Genomic DNA, 15,673 nt, shown 5'->3' with positions numbered 1-15,673 from the left:
TTAGTGCAATCCTAAATAGGCATAAATTTCTAAGCTCTGGAGTTTATTTATTGCAACTAAAAAGTTTCTCCCATACCCCCAAACTTAAATCTAGCATTGTCCTCAATGTTCTAAAGATAAAATTAAAAGCATGAACAAGGAGAAAATGTTACCATTTGAAGCAAAAGAGATAAGGAAAGATATTACCGTGTTGCATGAATGTTAGGTTACCTCCCAAGAAGTGCTAAGTTTAAAGTCTTCAGCCAGACTAAGAAAGGATTAGTCACCTCATAGAATCATAAAGTAATAGCCGAAATTTCTGTGGGTCATCAAAACCAAATAGATCTATCACAAATAAAAGAAATCTGCAACCTGTCAAGAAAATAAACAAATAAAGCACACCCTTGTCTAGTTTCCTGTTTAAGACAACTACATCTAGCTGTGGTTCAGGTTCTATAACTGGGTCCAAATAAAATATTTTCATGGGTTGGCATTCCTCAAAGCTAAGATCCGGTTCAGGTATTAGAGTCTGAAGAAACTCAAGTAAAAATTTAAAAGCACATAATAATAACCTGAATAATTGAGGATCCTTAAAGTCAATCAGTTTTGACTCACACAATCGACCACGATGAAACTGGTGGTCAATCTTAAGCAAATGTATCGACCCTAATCTCTTAAAGTAATTAGGTTTAGTCTCAAAACTAAATAATTGACACATCTGAAATTTATACGTTCCCACAATTGGTTGAAAAATATTTGGTGAGAAAACAAAGTCGATGTTGGTATCATAGCCTGGTCTAACCTCATCAACCAGAGGATGGGTTTCTAACAACTGAACTTCCTTATGAACATCACTAGGTTCAGGAAAACGTGTATGAAGATAATCTTGCAAAATGGTTGAGGCACATATGTCAAGTCCGAAGTGAGGGACCTTTCTAAGAGTTAAGGCACATGGAGAATGATAATCACCCCCAAACTTAGAGTTTTGGGTATCTCTAAATAGACTAGCTACAATTTCCTTAATTTCTAGATCGTTGGAATCCTGAAAATAGTCAATTTCTTCTTCTAGGTTATACTCAAGTGACGCATCCTCACACATATTTAATAGCTGTACGAGTTCATTTTCTTCGTCTAAGACCATTGTTTCTAAATCGCTAGACTCTAAAACGGTATTCTCAGAATAAACTCGTTCCTCTAAACCATTATCGACTTCGTAATCAAAAGGAAATACTACATCATCTAAAGAAGTGGTATCTCTAATCAAATCCTCGTCCTTTTGAATAGGTGAATAATCATTAAAATTATCGGGATCTGAACCATAAATAACACTATCATCATAAAATTTATTTGGAGTAACAAATTCCTGATCACTATGCCTACATATTTCAAATTCTTCATCAACACTATCTACATCATAATCATCATAATAACATGAAAATGGTTGAACCTCATCTAAACAAGTAGTGTTACCAATTTTATCCTCGTCATCTTGCTTATGCAAATAACTATCCTCATTTTCAAGGGTACTATTGGAATCACTGTATTGGAAATTAAGATTATTTCGAGCAATTCTTTCGTTCGTCTCAGCTATCTGCTTGAAGGATTCCTCTATAGAAGTTCTCTTTCGTCATAAACTAAGTTATTCATCTCAGATAACTTACGTGTCGACTCCTCTAATTTCCTGAGGGACTCTTCTAAAGGAGAAATATAAGAATTTTTCTCGTATGACCGGTGCGTGTGTGGATAATCATTGGGCTCATCAAGGTATGAGCCATAACCTTGAAAAGGCTAATGTTCCCAACCACTATTCACATTATGGTCAAAGTAGTAACGTCCATTTTGAAACTCAGTCGGATTTTCGTTGTATTGGATCTTGTAATACCAGTTAGACATTATATTACAGGGGTGTGAGTTGTCACACAAAATAAAACCCACTGACAGGGGATTCGTGGGTGGATAGAGTCTTACCTCCTGTACCAGACGGGCGATGAACCGTTGAAGTCGACTCAGGCCACCGACTCCGATGTCATTGTAAGAACCCGAGGGGACGAGACAGTATCGTAACTGTCGTCCTTTCCTGCAAACAATTTATATTTAATTTTTAACCTTCCTTAGGGTTTTAAAAATAATGTCCAGTCCAAAAATAAAGTCCAAAAAGTTTCCTAAAATAAAAAGAAAAATTACAAAAACTAAAACCCTATTTAAAGTTTCTAAAAATAAAACAAAATAACTATATACAAAATATTCTTCTTCACTCCTTTCGGATTCCTCTCTTCTTTCCTTCTTTGGCGATGCTTTCCTTTTATAGTACTTTTTTCTTTCCTTGTAGCTTCGCTCGAAATCTGAAAAGAATCAAAAAATACCAAAGGCGTAAAAAAGAACAAAAATAAAAATAAATCTAAAACCTAAAACCTAATAAAAATCCGCGTCAGCGGCGCCAAAAATTGATGTAGTCTTGTAGTGGTAAGTAAAGTGTTCGTTTCTCGGACTTGTTGAGATTCGATTTTAGACTTAATATAATATGTACAAAGAAAGCTGTCACAGTGTCGAGAGGTACTGAGATTCAGGATTCCACCAAATTCCATTCATGTGACTCAATTAATAACTCCAATCAATTATAGCTCAAATATTAAAAATATGGACTCTTATTCTTTGCCAAAAATAGATTTTTAAAACTTTAGATGTAAATCACAAGCATGGTGTATCAAAAGCTCTTACATCTAAGCATACACCATCAAACGAAATCACAACTAATTAGTGAAAATCATGAATCAATTAAAATAAGTGCAAAAAGTCATAAAGAATTATTAAAATTACCACATGCGTGAAATAGGGTTTCCTCCGTCATCCCAGTGTTGGGGTTTAGCTCCTCATATTAATCATGATCTCAAAATACATGTATAAAGCTCAAAAGTTTATTAAAAGGGATTAAATCAATTGAACAGAAAAATCGCAACAGAAATAATTGTTGGAAAGGCGTTGTTCACTGTTACAAGAAGAACGATATATATGAAGTGTTGTTGAGACTGCAGATGCGACCCCCACAACTTTGTCGTAAACACTGTTGAAGAACGACTGTCTTCGGACGTCCGTTCTTCGTGTTCTTCAGCAACATCAACAACATAAACAGAGTTTGATCGAACTCTGATTTCTTCTTCTCTGGCCCTCGTCAAGTTCCCAAACTCTCGACACCCCTTCTATATGACCCAATCAATCTATTTATATCAAAAAGGCCGATTAAATCTCTCCAAAATCTTCTCGAAATCTCTTATTTTCTTTTCTTGGAAGTTACGGCAATAATCTTTTCTCTAAATTGTTCCACGCGTTTCTGAGCTTTCCCGATTGTCTCAAACTCTTCCTTAGATAGATATGTATCTTTGGAAAGATTTTTAGGTCTTTAGTCTCTCTAAAACTTCTAAAAATAATCTCAATAGGGTCCGTGTAAAAACACTTTCCCTGTTTAGCTCCAACTCGGTTTCTATCCCAATTCGATCCAAACAAACGACTATACCAGGCTTGTTTAGTTGAATCACGTCCAGCCGAATCAATTCTGGCGATTGAATCTCACTAAAACACCTTCGAAATCAATCCCCAACTCTGCCAGTTGCATGCACAAAATTTCCCGCCAATTTCAGTTTTTGAACGTGAAGGGGAAAGGTTACCCCTTATCCAGTGGTCGCCCCTTATCCACTTCTGGAGTCCGTATAACACTTGTCCCTTGGGTGCGTTTAGTAATTTTTCTGGGATGTTTTCCACACTTTTCTCGGGGTTCCTCCGGGGTATTTCTGGGATGTGACTGGTACGTCTGCTACGGAGGTTCAAATGCCACATTTTGAGCCAATTTCGCCGCAAAAGCTTATTTCTCCAAAAACACCTACAAAGAGATAAAATACCAAAATAAATACAAGAATGAGAACTATAAATATATAGAATCGAGACAAATTAGACACAAAAATGTGTCTATCATTGTGACAGTGCAGTTGAGAGATAAAGAAGACTACGGGAAAATGGTGATTATCATGGGTCAATGCAATGTTGATCTGAGGCTACTGGAAACTGTTAGATGAATGTGTAGGATGTTGCAGGTGAACTATGTTTTGCATCTAGTGAAGCTTAAGTACTGGATTGAGCTTGAACTACAGGGAAGAATTGATGGTTTCGTGGGTGTTTGATCGAATGCAGAGAGTTGTTGTTGCAGTTAGTCTGCTACTGGTGATGTTGTTGGTGGTGCAAAACAAAGTTCTGAGCTTGTGGCTGCAATGAGGGTGATACTGAGATTGAAAGAAGGCAGGTGCAATAGCTGAGGTGGTGTTTGAAGCTACGGAAGACCGGAGTAAGTTATGGCTCAAGAATGAGGATGAGATGTTGAACTAGTGTTTGCCTATGAATTAATGTTGAGTATGAGTAGGTCTGAATTTGCAGGAAGTATGGCATGAAGGCGATGCTCAGAGGGACTGAATTGGTGCAATGGAGCTGAGAGTTGAGGTCAAAACACTGGATTAGCAGTCGTGTAAGCCAAGGCAGTGGTGGAATTGGAGCTACAAGGAAGAGATGCAGCTAGTGATGAATATGGATGATGCTGCTGCGAGAGTGATGTTATCGAGCACGCTGTTGATGAGCTACTACTGCTGATGGTGTTGTTTGTGGTTGGATTCAAGGAGAAGAGAGAATATGGAAATTACAGGGAACTAGGAGGAGATCCGTAAGCAAACGCAGATAGGAAATCTGGCCGAGAGAATGAATTGTATTGGTAGTCTTCTTTAACTGACAGACACACAAGGAAACGGGTTGGACTATCCAGCTTTGTGAGGCCCAGTAGTAAGATTTCTTAAAGGGATTGCCGAGACAGACTTGGACGTGAGATTTTTATGGCATGATGACGAGTTGTGCCGACTGGGATTTGGCACACGGGCACTTCTACAACTTTGACACTTATATAAGAGACTTCTTGACCCGGGCTCTCGGTCTTATCTTTACTTCGACTTCATTTTTTTAGGGTTTAGAAACATGATAGGTTTTATCTTCCTCCATGTTATGAACTCCATGAATATGAGTACCTAGTTTTTATCATTGGATATGGATAAAGTTGATTTCACATAACATGAATCCTTGTTTGATATATTAGTTTTGTCTCAGTATTATCGTTTATGATTCACCATTAATATTGTTACATGATTTGAATGCTTGTTTAGTCGAGTCGCGAATCGATTGAGTTTGATTTCATCTTTATTGCTAGATTAGAGTTTATTATACGCAAAAGTGATAAATTTCTGATTACAAGTAGCATAATTGTGAGTATTGCTTGTAGTGATACATCCTAGTAGTCACAAGTGAATTATAACCTTTGTTAAATCGGATTAGTGCTTTTACACGTTCGACTGCTTTGATTGGCCTGATTTCATAGAACTTAATGCATCTAGGGAATTAAACTTTATTAGTTGTTTTACACGTTAGGTTGTTCTCTTAGATAAAATTCATTTTCGCATCTTTTAATGTGTTTTTTGATGATAAGAGGAGATTTGTTGGATATACTTGCGATCAAGGTATCCTAGGGCCTTTGATAATGAGAGATTAAATATCAATTCTAGTTATTAAGACAAGAACATGTTTGTGAATGAAAACAATATCCTTAACCAATATCTTTATATCTTGATTTGCGTGTTGCTTTGTTTTGTCTGCTTTTAGTTTAATTTCCTTTACATAAAAATCAGAAATCCCCCCTTTGTTTATATAGAAATCGAAGCAAACGACAACCTAGATCTCTCTGTGGGAACGATCCTTTCTTACCCTTGCTATATTATATATTTTGAGTAGTGAGAAAGTGCAATTTATTTTTGACGCCTACGACAGCGATCAATATCTCTGCCGGAAGATTTTAAAACTGCATAAAACAATACCTTACACATACAATAAATCAGCTTTACCCCTTTAACAAGAAAGAAAAACAATATTTGCTCAAAGAGCAACTAAAACTACACCATTTCAGCATCAACATGATATCCTTCCTCTGCCAATAACATACTAATGCATTATGCAAACAACTATTTCAAGATATATGCGATCAACAACTTTTGAATATACGTACACAAACTTTTAGTAAGGCACAACAAAATTTCAAAAAACTACACATTGCATGAATGATTACTATACTACACTCCTACTGGAAACAACTTGAGTAACATGAAATTGCGATTAGCAACTTGACCCATCTGCTTTGGATATAGGGTTGTAAAATTCTTCTAACCTTCCTCGTTTGCATAAAAATTTACAATTTACAAACCTAGAAACCCTAGTGATAGTATTATCAAATTAAGAAACACCCATCCCCTATTCATGAATTAAGCAAGTAAGGTGATTGAATTCCATCTGATCACCCAATATATGACATCAAATTGTACTCCGTTTTTCTGTTTCCCCTGTCTTTCTCCCTCTAAAACTAAGACATGGAAAAAAAAACTTCTTTCTCTTTTAGCATAAAAGGAAACTCTTATGGGTGGCTTGGATTGGGCTTGACAAAAATTTCTTTCTCTTTTACCCTGGCTTGGACTGGGCTTGACGAAAATTTGGCTTTGATTTACTACTAAGTAAGCGAAATATTTTTGGCTAGGGGTGGCTTCAGCTAGTCCTAGTCCGGGCATAGTTCCGCCCCTGGGTTGAACTTCACAACTGGAGGTCTCTTCTATGTTGGATGCTGGATCATTTTGAAAGAAAGATGTCCTTTTATCTCCTAGTTTTGCTTCTAGATAAAGATTTAGGCAATAGATAACATTGCGGGGGGATCTGAATACTCGGTGAATGAAGACGATATGGGGAAGGAGTCTACAAAAATCTCAACAAGAGGAAGACAGGAAATGGAAAATGATGTGATTCATAACCTGCAAGATATAAAAACTAAGAATATTTCAGATGAAGTGGTGATTAAGAAAACATTGGATTTTTTTGTCAGTTTATCTTGTAGCTATGGTTCCATAAATAAACAACATAAGTTATTATTAAGACAGAAAATGACTTGTCTAGTGTTACAATACAAAGATAGTTAATTATTCTAAGTCTGTGGAAGAACAAAGACAAGCAGTTGATGACGAGAGAGATGATGCTAAATTTTTTAATTACAATAATAATAAAGATTTTGATACTGTTTATTCCTTGGATGATGGAAGCAACAGAACTATGGAGGAGGATTTGGATGATTCAGCGGATAATGAAGTAGGAAGGAAGGAAAACAAGGGAGGAGAAATTTTAAATGGACTTTAAAATCATATGTTGGAATGTTAGAGGCTTGAACAACTATGACAATATAATTGATCTGAAGAATATGGTTGCTACTCAAAGATGCGACATTTATATCATTCAGGAAACTAAGCTGACGCAAATTACTAGATGAATGCTAAGAAAAATCTGGCACGATAACAGTTATGAACGGTCTTATCTCTCATCTGTAGGAGTCAGTGGCGGTCTCTTGACTATTTGGGCCAACAGTAGATTCTTGAAAGAAGATGAAAGAATGGGACTCCATAAAAAAAATCCCCTTTGTTTTCTTTAAGGAACAATGTTTTCATGTGGATGTTAACAAATGCTTACAGTCCTTGTGATTATAACTCTAGAGAAAATTTTTTGGGGAGATCTAGAGGAAATAAGACATCGGTGGAGTGGACCTATTTATCTAGCCGATGATTGGAATGTTATGAGATCTTCTAATGAAAGAAATAAGGGTGACGGGGATGCTAGAAACAACTCTTTCTTGAATAATTTTATATTTCAGCAAGAACTAATCGATTTTCTGTTGATCGGAGGATCATATACTTGATCATACAATCATTCGGATCCTATTTTGTGTAGATTAGATAGATTTCTTTTCAGTATGAGACGTATGTTTAGCAATGAGTACATCAAGGTTTCTCATGCTCCGCTGGGCCCTTATGAAGGATGGATGATACATATGTTGAGCAATGAGTACATCAAAGATAACTTGACCAAACCGCAAATTATTGATGTAGCTTGCGTGTTGAAATGGCTCGAGAGGATGTTAAAGTGGCTTCTGGTGCGAACGTTGAACCGGCTCCTGGAGAGAGTGTTGAAGCAGGATTCTGAAGCGAACGTGGGTCCCAGGGAGAGCATTGAGGCGTCTCTTAAATAGAACATTGAAGCAGCTTCTGAAGAAAATGTGGAGGTGGCTCCTGGAGAGAGCATTGAAGCAGGATTCTGAAGCGAACGTGGGTCCCGGAGAGAGCGTTGAGGTGTCTCTTGAATAGATCATTGAAGCAGCTTCTACTGTAGGGAGCGTTGAAGTGGCTTCCTCTTCAGTTGATTTACTTTTGTGAATTCCATGCTTCTTGATTGACCATCTCTCTCGTGTTGAAGAAGTCCTTGACTGACGGTGAATGAACTTCGTGCTGAGCCTCAGTCCCCAAGCGTGGTTTACATGGTTCTATCTTGTATGCCCGATGGGTCTTTTGTACGTAATGGTCGTTGATATGGTGAAGCTCTAGATTGTATCAATCGACAAGCAACAACAGTTCTTGGAAGCAGCTGTGATCAGAAGAGACTGGCAGGGAGAGGCGTGGTGGAAACTTGTACGAACATGGCACCCTCTTAAGTCCCAGGTGCAATCTCTTTTGGTAACAGAACTACTTTTTCCACGGGAGACAAATTCTGAAAGCGTCTCTCATTGACGTAGTTACCGCCGATCCAGATATGGAATATCTTGGATGTTGTTTCATTATTGCGGCAGTCGTGCATGTGGTACTAGAGTTGAAGTTGGCAATTTTGGACGCGCAGGATGTTGTATCTCGGTGGCTTTCCTCTTGCTGCTTCAGCGAAACTGGTTCTTTCTAGCAAGGCAGATGTTGTTGTAGATGAGCGTTCAACAGCTTCACGAAGTCCAGAGGATGACCAAAAGCACAGATTCTCCAACATATCACGATAGACATGCACCATCGTCTGATAGAGTGTCTCGCCCGTATTTTGCTCGACATGACGCGTGGACATCGTTATCTTCTTGAGGCGGCTCTCTTGAGGTATCGGCTCCAGTGGAAGATTGCCGTCATAGAGCGTTGATACGTTGCACCAGCATTCTTTAAATCAAATGGCAGTACAGTATAATAAAAATTTCCGAGAGGAGTTCGAAAAGCTATCTTACTTTCGTCATGCTCGTATATCTTATCTGGTTGTAGCCGCTACATCCATCCATGGAGGAGAACATGTCGTGTCCGCTGGTTGCATATGCTAACATGTCGATGTTAGGTAGAGGAGAATCTTTTTTGGGGCGGCATCTGTTCAAGTCTCTGAAATCCATGCAACACCTGATAATGTCCAAATTCCTCGTATCTGAACTGCAACCGTCTTGGATCCGGGTATGACATGTAGATGATGGGTGACCCATCTAAATTTGGCGTTTCTTCATACGTCCAGGAAAATATGTCCTGGTATTCCTTGAGAAGTTGCACAAGTATCGTGTGTTCCTCCGCAGACAAGGTCGAACTGATGGAGATAGGCCTAGGATATTCCTCATCCCCGATGTTGACCACTTCGAGCTCATCAGTTGTGGAATTGGTACCGTTCTGCAGCTTTCGTGGAGCATCCGGTACTTCCTCTCGTGGCTCGTCGTTATAGTAGGATTCCGTACGACCTTTACTTGGCGAACCTTGGATGTCCTGAGAGTCTTGAGAGTAATCACATTCATTCGAAGATGCTCCTGTGTCGATAAGGGCCCTCTTGAACTCTGAATCCTTGATGCATGCCGGGACATGTAGGGCACGGTTGTGACCTTCCTCTGGTTGATTGGAGCGCCCGCTGATTCTTCGAGAGGTGTAAAAGTTCGCATAAACGTTCCTAGAGAAACTTCTTCCTGATCCGGCCTCTGGTTCATAGTGAAACTATTGACTTGAGGAGGATCGTTGTGAGGATCAATCCCTGGTGTAGGAGTCTCCATGACAGGACCGCTCATATCTGATGTTGCTTCTTTGATCAGGTCCATGTAGGCCCGCGTCGCTGAAGTACCTTCTCCTGGTGCATTGAATGCGTTCCTTGTTGGCTCCAGGGGTTGTCGCGGCTCTTGTGGCAATCAATCAGTTAATGTTTGAAGAAAAGTGAGTACATCTTTCTGAGTTGTATCCATATCCGTTTGAGTCTTAGAAATAACTTCCTTCCTCTCCATCAAGTCTGCGATGGTAATGGGAGATGATCCTCCTCTCGTCCCTCCGGATCCTCGTCCTGACGAAGGAGTGGAATCTGTTGTTCTGGTGACCACCGGAGGCGTACACTTGAGGAATGTCGGGATTCGCGGCTTCTCTGGCTCTGGTGATGGGAGGCGTTACACTTACTGGAACATCTCCTGCTCCGCTGGCGTTGGTGGTAGAAGTGACGTCTCCAAGAGATGTATTGACTACAGTATCTCCACTGACAGGTACATCAATACTGAGTGTGTTATCCACACTAGCTCCATCAGAATTGATTGTTGATACAGACCTAAGTTCTACCATCTTGAAATGGATTGATGATTGAATTGGTCATAAGATCTACCCTATAGAAATTGATAAAGTTGAATCGGATTTTGAAGAAATTGACTTTACGACAGAGAGATTAACCTCTCACTGTGGTCGCCAATTATTTATGGGTGAAAACTGTTTCTGCGGTTTTTGGTAAATGTGGGTGTGTGTGGATGAGAAACGAATCTAAACCCTAAACAAATGCACTGCACGGGAGTGCTTTTGATTCGAGAAATCAATCTGTAAAACTCTGGCCTAAACCAAGAAATGGTTGTTCCAGACTTGCTTCGGTCATAAAGTGAAGGAGATGGGGTTGATCTTAGGGAGGGAAGAGAATAAGGTGTTGATATTGTGAAGGTGTTGGCTGTGTATGACTTGTATCAGAAAGCTGAACTGGCTTGCAGAATGTAAGCTATCAGTTCTGGTGTTTGGATACGGTTGTATCAACACTTGGTTTCTGTCTTGTCTTGGAAATAGGGAGGAGAACCTATTTATACAAGTCATTGAGCCTTACCCACGTCTCTCGTGGTAAGTGGAGGAAGTGGAGTGATGGAGTAGTGGAGTTGCGTGTGTTAGTGTCACACGATCAGTCTTTCCCACTTCTCCCATCATCACTAAGCGTCCATGTCTTCCTGACACGTTCTTGTGATGGCGCGTTGTGCGCTGCATACTGTAAACCGCCAGACCAATACCCCAGTATGTATCCCCCAGTTTGTGACATGTTTGATGTCTCGAATGTGTGGATCGTGGGACCCACAGAAAGTAGCATGTGATGCTAGATTAAATAACTAAGTTATTTAGGAAGTCCATATTTATGAAATATCGTGTGTATTATATGCATATAATGCATCGAAAATATTCAGCATGTATGAAGCATCGCTGTTTTGAGGCTTAATGGAGTAAGTCACGAATTAAGCGTCTTAAAATATCATCACGTCCATCCATCTTCGAGTGATCGTTTGGAGGATGTACAGGTAAGCCCTGACTTGGCCGATCACTCTGTGTGGAAGAGTGGTGGACGGTGATCGTGGTGATGCATGACTGGTCGCCTAACTCCTATCTTAGGTTGTCGGTACAAACTGTCGAAGTTGTACGGACGAGATGACTTGCGACCCACATCTGTGACCGTCGGATTAGGGTTTAGGAGGTGCGCAAGTTCCCCTATTCAGTTTGGTCGAATCCAAGCACGGGAGAGGCTTTTGGCAAAACCGATCGGGCATGCGTGTAGACGGCTAGCCAACGTTCGTGTATGTACCTCATTGTCCCATGGAGATGTGATCTAAGCCACTCAATTTGTCCGGCGAAGTTGAGTGGTCGAGATCGTTTTGTGATTGGGACCGCACGACCATGCCTAGTTTGGGCGCACGAATCGAGGCACCTAGTCATGGTCGGCCTTGGCCGATTGGTCACACATGTAGACGGGACCACGGTTATTGTGTTGGCATGCTCTGGGTCCTTTGAATCTACATCTACACCCTCCATCTATGCCAGCGAGATGGATGGTTGAGACTGATTTGCGACACATGTGATGTGCCGCAAACCCTAATTAGGGTTTCACGTCCACGCTACTTTGGATGGACGAATTAGCAAGCCACACTCCTCTTTAGGGGACGCCGACCATGTGGGGCCCACATTGGGCCGGTGATAAACACGTCAATACCTGCCTGACGGCTATGGGTCCGATCTAAGCCATCCAATCATGACGGTGAAGTTGGATGGTCGTGATCAATTTGAGACCTTTAGTGGAATTTCCTGCGACCTTTAAGCTTTCACGCCGGCCCAACTTCGGGAAACCGTACATGGTTCTGAGGCTAGGTCAGGGGAGGTTCGATTATGCAGGCGTGAAGGGGGGCCGTTAGTGTGCAGGAAAAGCTTTATCCAACCGGTCATGGGATAATCCACGTTGTCCAATAATGATGGTGAAGTTGGACGGTCGTGATGAATTTGAGACTTCCGCAGGCGGTCTTGTGCGCGCACAAGCTTTTCCAAGCTTTTCCACACCAGCCGAACCATCTCATTCTAGGATGGTGTTCGGTGGCCGTTTGGGAGGCGTGGTATGTATTCGAATGACCAGGGAATAAATGGGCCCGCTGCTGGTCATTAAGGTGGTAGACTGCTCCTTCTGAGGATCGTCTAGGCTGGTTAAATCATGCGGCCAACTTACATGGTCGTGATTGTTTCTGAGACTGATATGGACAGTCCATATTCAAATATGCTCAGTAGGACTAGTATAACACACCGAGAGATGTAGCATGTACGGGTATTTCGTGTATGCTTCATTATTAACACTTGGAGATTCGTGTTACTCTGCTGAGAGCAACACTCAGTCGTCATGCCGCACTAATAATGAGAGTTCTGCAGGAAATACAGGGCTATGCATGCATTAATAATGCTATAAATTCACAGGGTACATGGGATTGTTGCCACATGCTCCATTCTAGGTAAATTGGCGAAGTGAAGAAGTATTCATAATTTTATCAGTGGCTTTATCCTTTGCAGGATGTCAGCGCATAAGTTTGGTTTCACAATTTTAGCCCTGAACTAAAATCCACCATCAACACATCGATAAAGCATCTCGACAAATGAGTGTTTATCAGTGTATTCCGGGTCATCGAATGAACAAGCCATCAGTTGAGCATATGAAGGCTCTCTTGGATTGCATCCATGTGGAAGGAAATAATTATTTATTCCCATGATTTAACCGAGCTACCTGCGTAAGTCCGGGTTACATAGACTTCTGGCGTCAACAACTTGAGCGTTTGTACAAGTTTGCGATGGATGTTAAGTCTCTGGCACGAGAATTTCCTTCCCTGGCATGATTTCTAATCGATCAAGGTTGAGATATATTTGTCGTGGTGACAAAAGGAAAACGCCTCCAGAATGTGTACAGGTAAGTACTTTCATCATGATTTTGACAAAAGTATGATAATTGCGCCTTAATTATCTTTTGATTTTGTGATAGGATGGTTGTGATGTGAGATCTCGAATCCATGTAAACTTCTCAGACCTTCAACAAAGTCCCCAGGGAGGAGAAGGTAGAAGCAAGACATCTTATTGGATGATACCGAATAACGTGCAATCTCCAGCCGCTTCTTTGGTGAGTTGTTAGCACTTCCCCTATCATTGCGATTTTCTTGTCCATGTAATTAGGAACCCAGAAAAATATTGTTAATTTTTTTTTACTCAAAAAGGGAAAATTTTATTAAAATCCAATACATCACTAAGGAAGTAATGGTATTGGTGAATCAAAATACAAAAAATTAAACAAAAATTACATAGGCTTATTGAACCACTGCCTCCCAATTATGAAGAACCATATCCAAGGTGATACCCTCAAAAATTTGAGTACCCATACACCAATTGTAAATCAAAGGTTTAATCCATCTTTTAAGTTGTCTACTGAATTGGATCTGCCATTAAAAGTTCTTGTGTTTCTTTCAAGACAAACAACCCACCATATAGCAAAAGGAATTATGTCCCAAATCTTGGTTTTTAAACTTACATTTCCCCCTTTTTTCCTTCTCCATTCCCATAAAGTATCCCTAACACTGCCTTGAAACACCCATTGAAGATTGTAGTGACTTAAGAAGTAAAACCATATCTCTCTAGTTGTGTCACAATGCAAAAACAAGTGTTGGTTTGATTCAGCACTTTTCTTGCATAACAAACAACCATTCACATTATATGTGTTTCTCACAGAATCCATTGTTGGTGCAGCATTGTAACAGAGACACCAGACAAACAAAATCACCTTCTGTGGTATTTTTGGATTCCACACACTCTTATAAGGAAAAACTAACAAACCATCCTCCTCCAAAGACTTATAACACTCTGCCACTGAGAACTGTTTTATACCATTCTGCCAAACTCTTTCATCCTGACCTTCAACTATGTTAAAAGTTGCTATCAGCTTCAACAGATGAATTATGTCTTCTATCTCAACTTCCCTTAAATTCCTGCAAAATCCAAAATTCCATTTGTTTCCTGCATTATCATCTAACATCTCCTGAATATTAGCATCTTGGAATCTGCTCAAACTGAATAAATTTGGGAACATAGCTTGCAAAGATTGTTCAGTCAGCCAAATATCCTTCCAGAACAAAACTTGTAGATGGTGGATTTTCGAAAAGGGCTAAAATCGTAAACTCATAATTATACGAAGATCTGATCCAGCAATAAGACGTGAGTATTGAGACAAGGGTCTCTCATCGAATTCTCAACGGAGAGTACTTTCTCTCAGAGTACATGTAGATATGTAATCTCACGACTGGACAACGACATATCTCATGAATACTGAACACTTTCAGTGATTATTTCTATATAGTATCACGAGATGAACGGCTCCTAGACATCTTGCTCTGCTAGTATAGAGCGATAACGTCTTCAGGAACAAACAACGAGTTTACCCTGACTATATAAAGGATATGACTTACCGACAAGCTCATATCAGGATAATTAATGCTCCTAGACAGCTTGCTCAGCTAGTATAGAGTCACAAAGTTAATTATTCCTAATTACAATTGCTCCTATTCCATGGTCAAATCCACGACTGGTCCCATGGAATGGCAATAACAATTGCTCCTATTCCATGGTCGAATCCACGACTGGTCCCATGGAATGGAAATAACAATTGATCCTATTCCATGGTCGAATCCACGACTGGTCCCATGGAATGGCAATAACAATTGCTCCTATTCCATGGTCGAATCCACGGCTGGTCCCATGGAATGGCAATAAAAATTGATCCTATTCCATGGTCGAATCCACGACTGGTCCCATGGAATGGCAATAACAATTGCTCCTATTCCATGGTCGAATCTGCGACTGGTCCCATGGAATGGCAATAACAATTGCTCCTATTCCATGGTCAAATCTGCGACTGGTCCCACAGAATGGCAATAAACAATTGTTCTGATTCTATGATCGAATCCACGGCTTGATCTCATAGAATATCAATAACTATATTATCTCATTACTCCGATTTCCTGATCGAATCCACAACTGGTCTCATAAATGGTAATAGATAAATCTTAATTACTCCGATTCTATGGTCGAATCTACGATTCCATGGAATGGTAATGCTCACTTTATTATTCTGAATTCGTAGTCGAATCCTCAAGTGATCCTATGAATTAATAATAAACATCTTATTACTCAGTTTTGTGAATTATTCTCCACTGAATTCCACAATTAGTAATAAATAATCA

The 15,673-nt window shown here is 40.0% G+C and overlaps 1 protein-coding gene across 1 annotated transcript; it reads right to left on the bottom strand.

Moving 5' to 3' along the window:
* Positions 1–13,833: 13,833 nt before the first annotated feature.
* Positions 13,834–14,523, bottom strand: LOC113296100. Its single transcript, XM_026544437.1, has one exon. It carries the CDS (start codon positions 14,521–14,523, stop codon positions 13,834–13,836), a length of 690 nt encoding a protein of 229 aa, XP_026400222.1.
* Between the last annotated feature and the right edge of the window lie 1,150 nt (positions 14,524–15,673).

The sequence above is a fragment of the Papaver somniferum genome, chromosome 7 (assembly GCF_003573695.1).
Source record: "Papaver somniferum cultivar HN1 chromosome 7, ASM357369v1, whole genome shotgun sequence".
In the NCBI taxonomy this organism is placed as follows: Eukaryota; Viridiplantae; Streptophyta; class Magnoliopsida; order Ranunculales; family Papaveraceae; genus Papaver; species Papaver somniferum.
The sequence above is the reverse complement of the archived record's forward strand: the minus strand, read 5'-3'. Positions and strand labels throughout refer to the sequence as shown.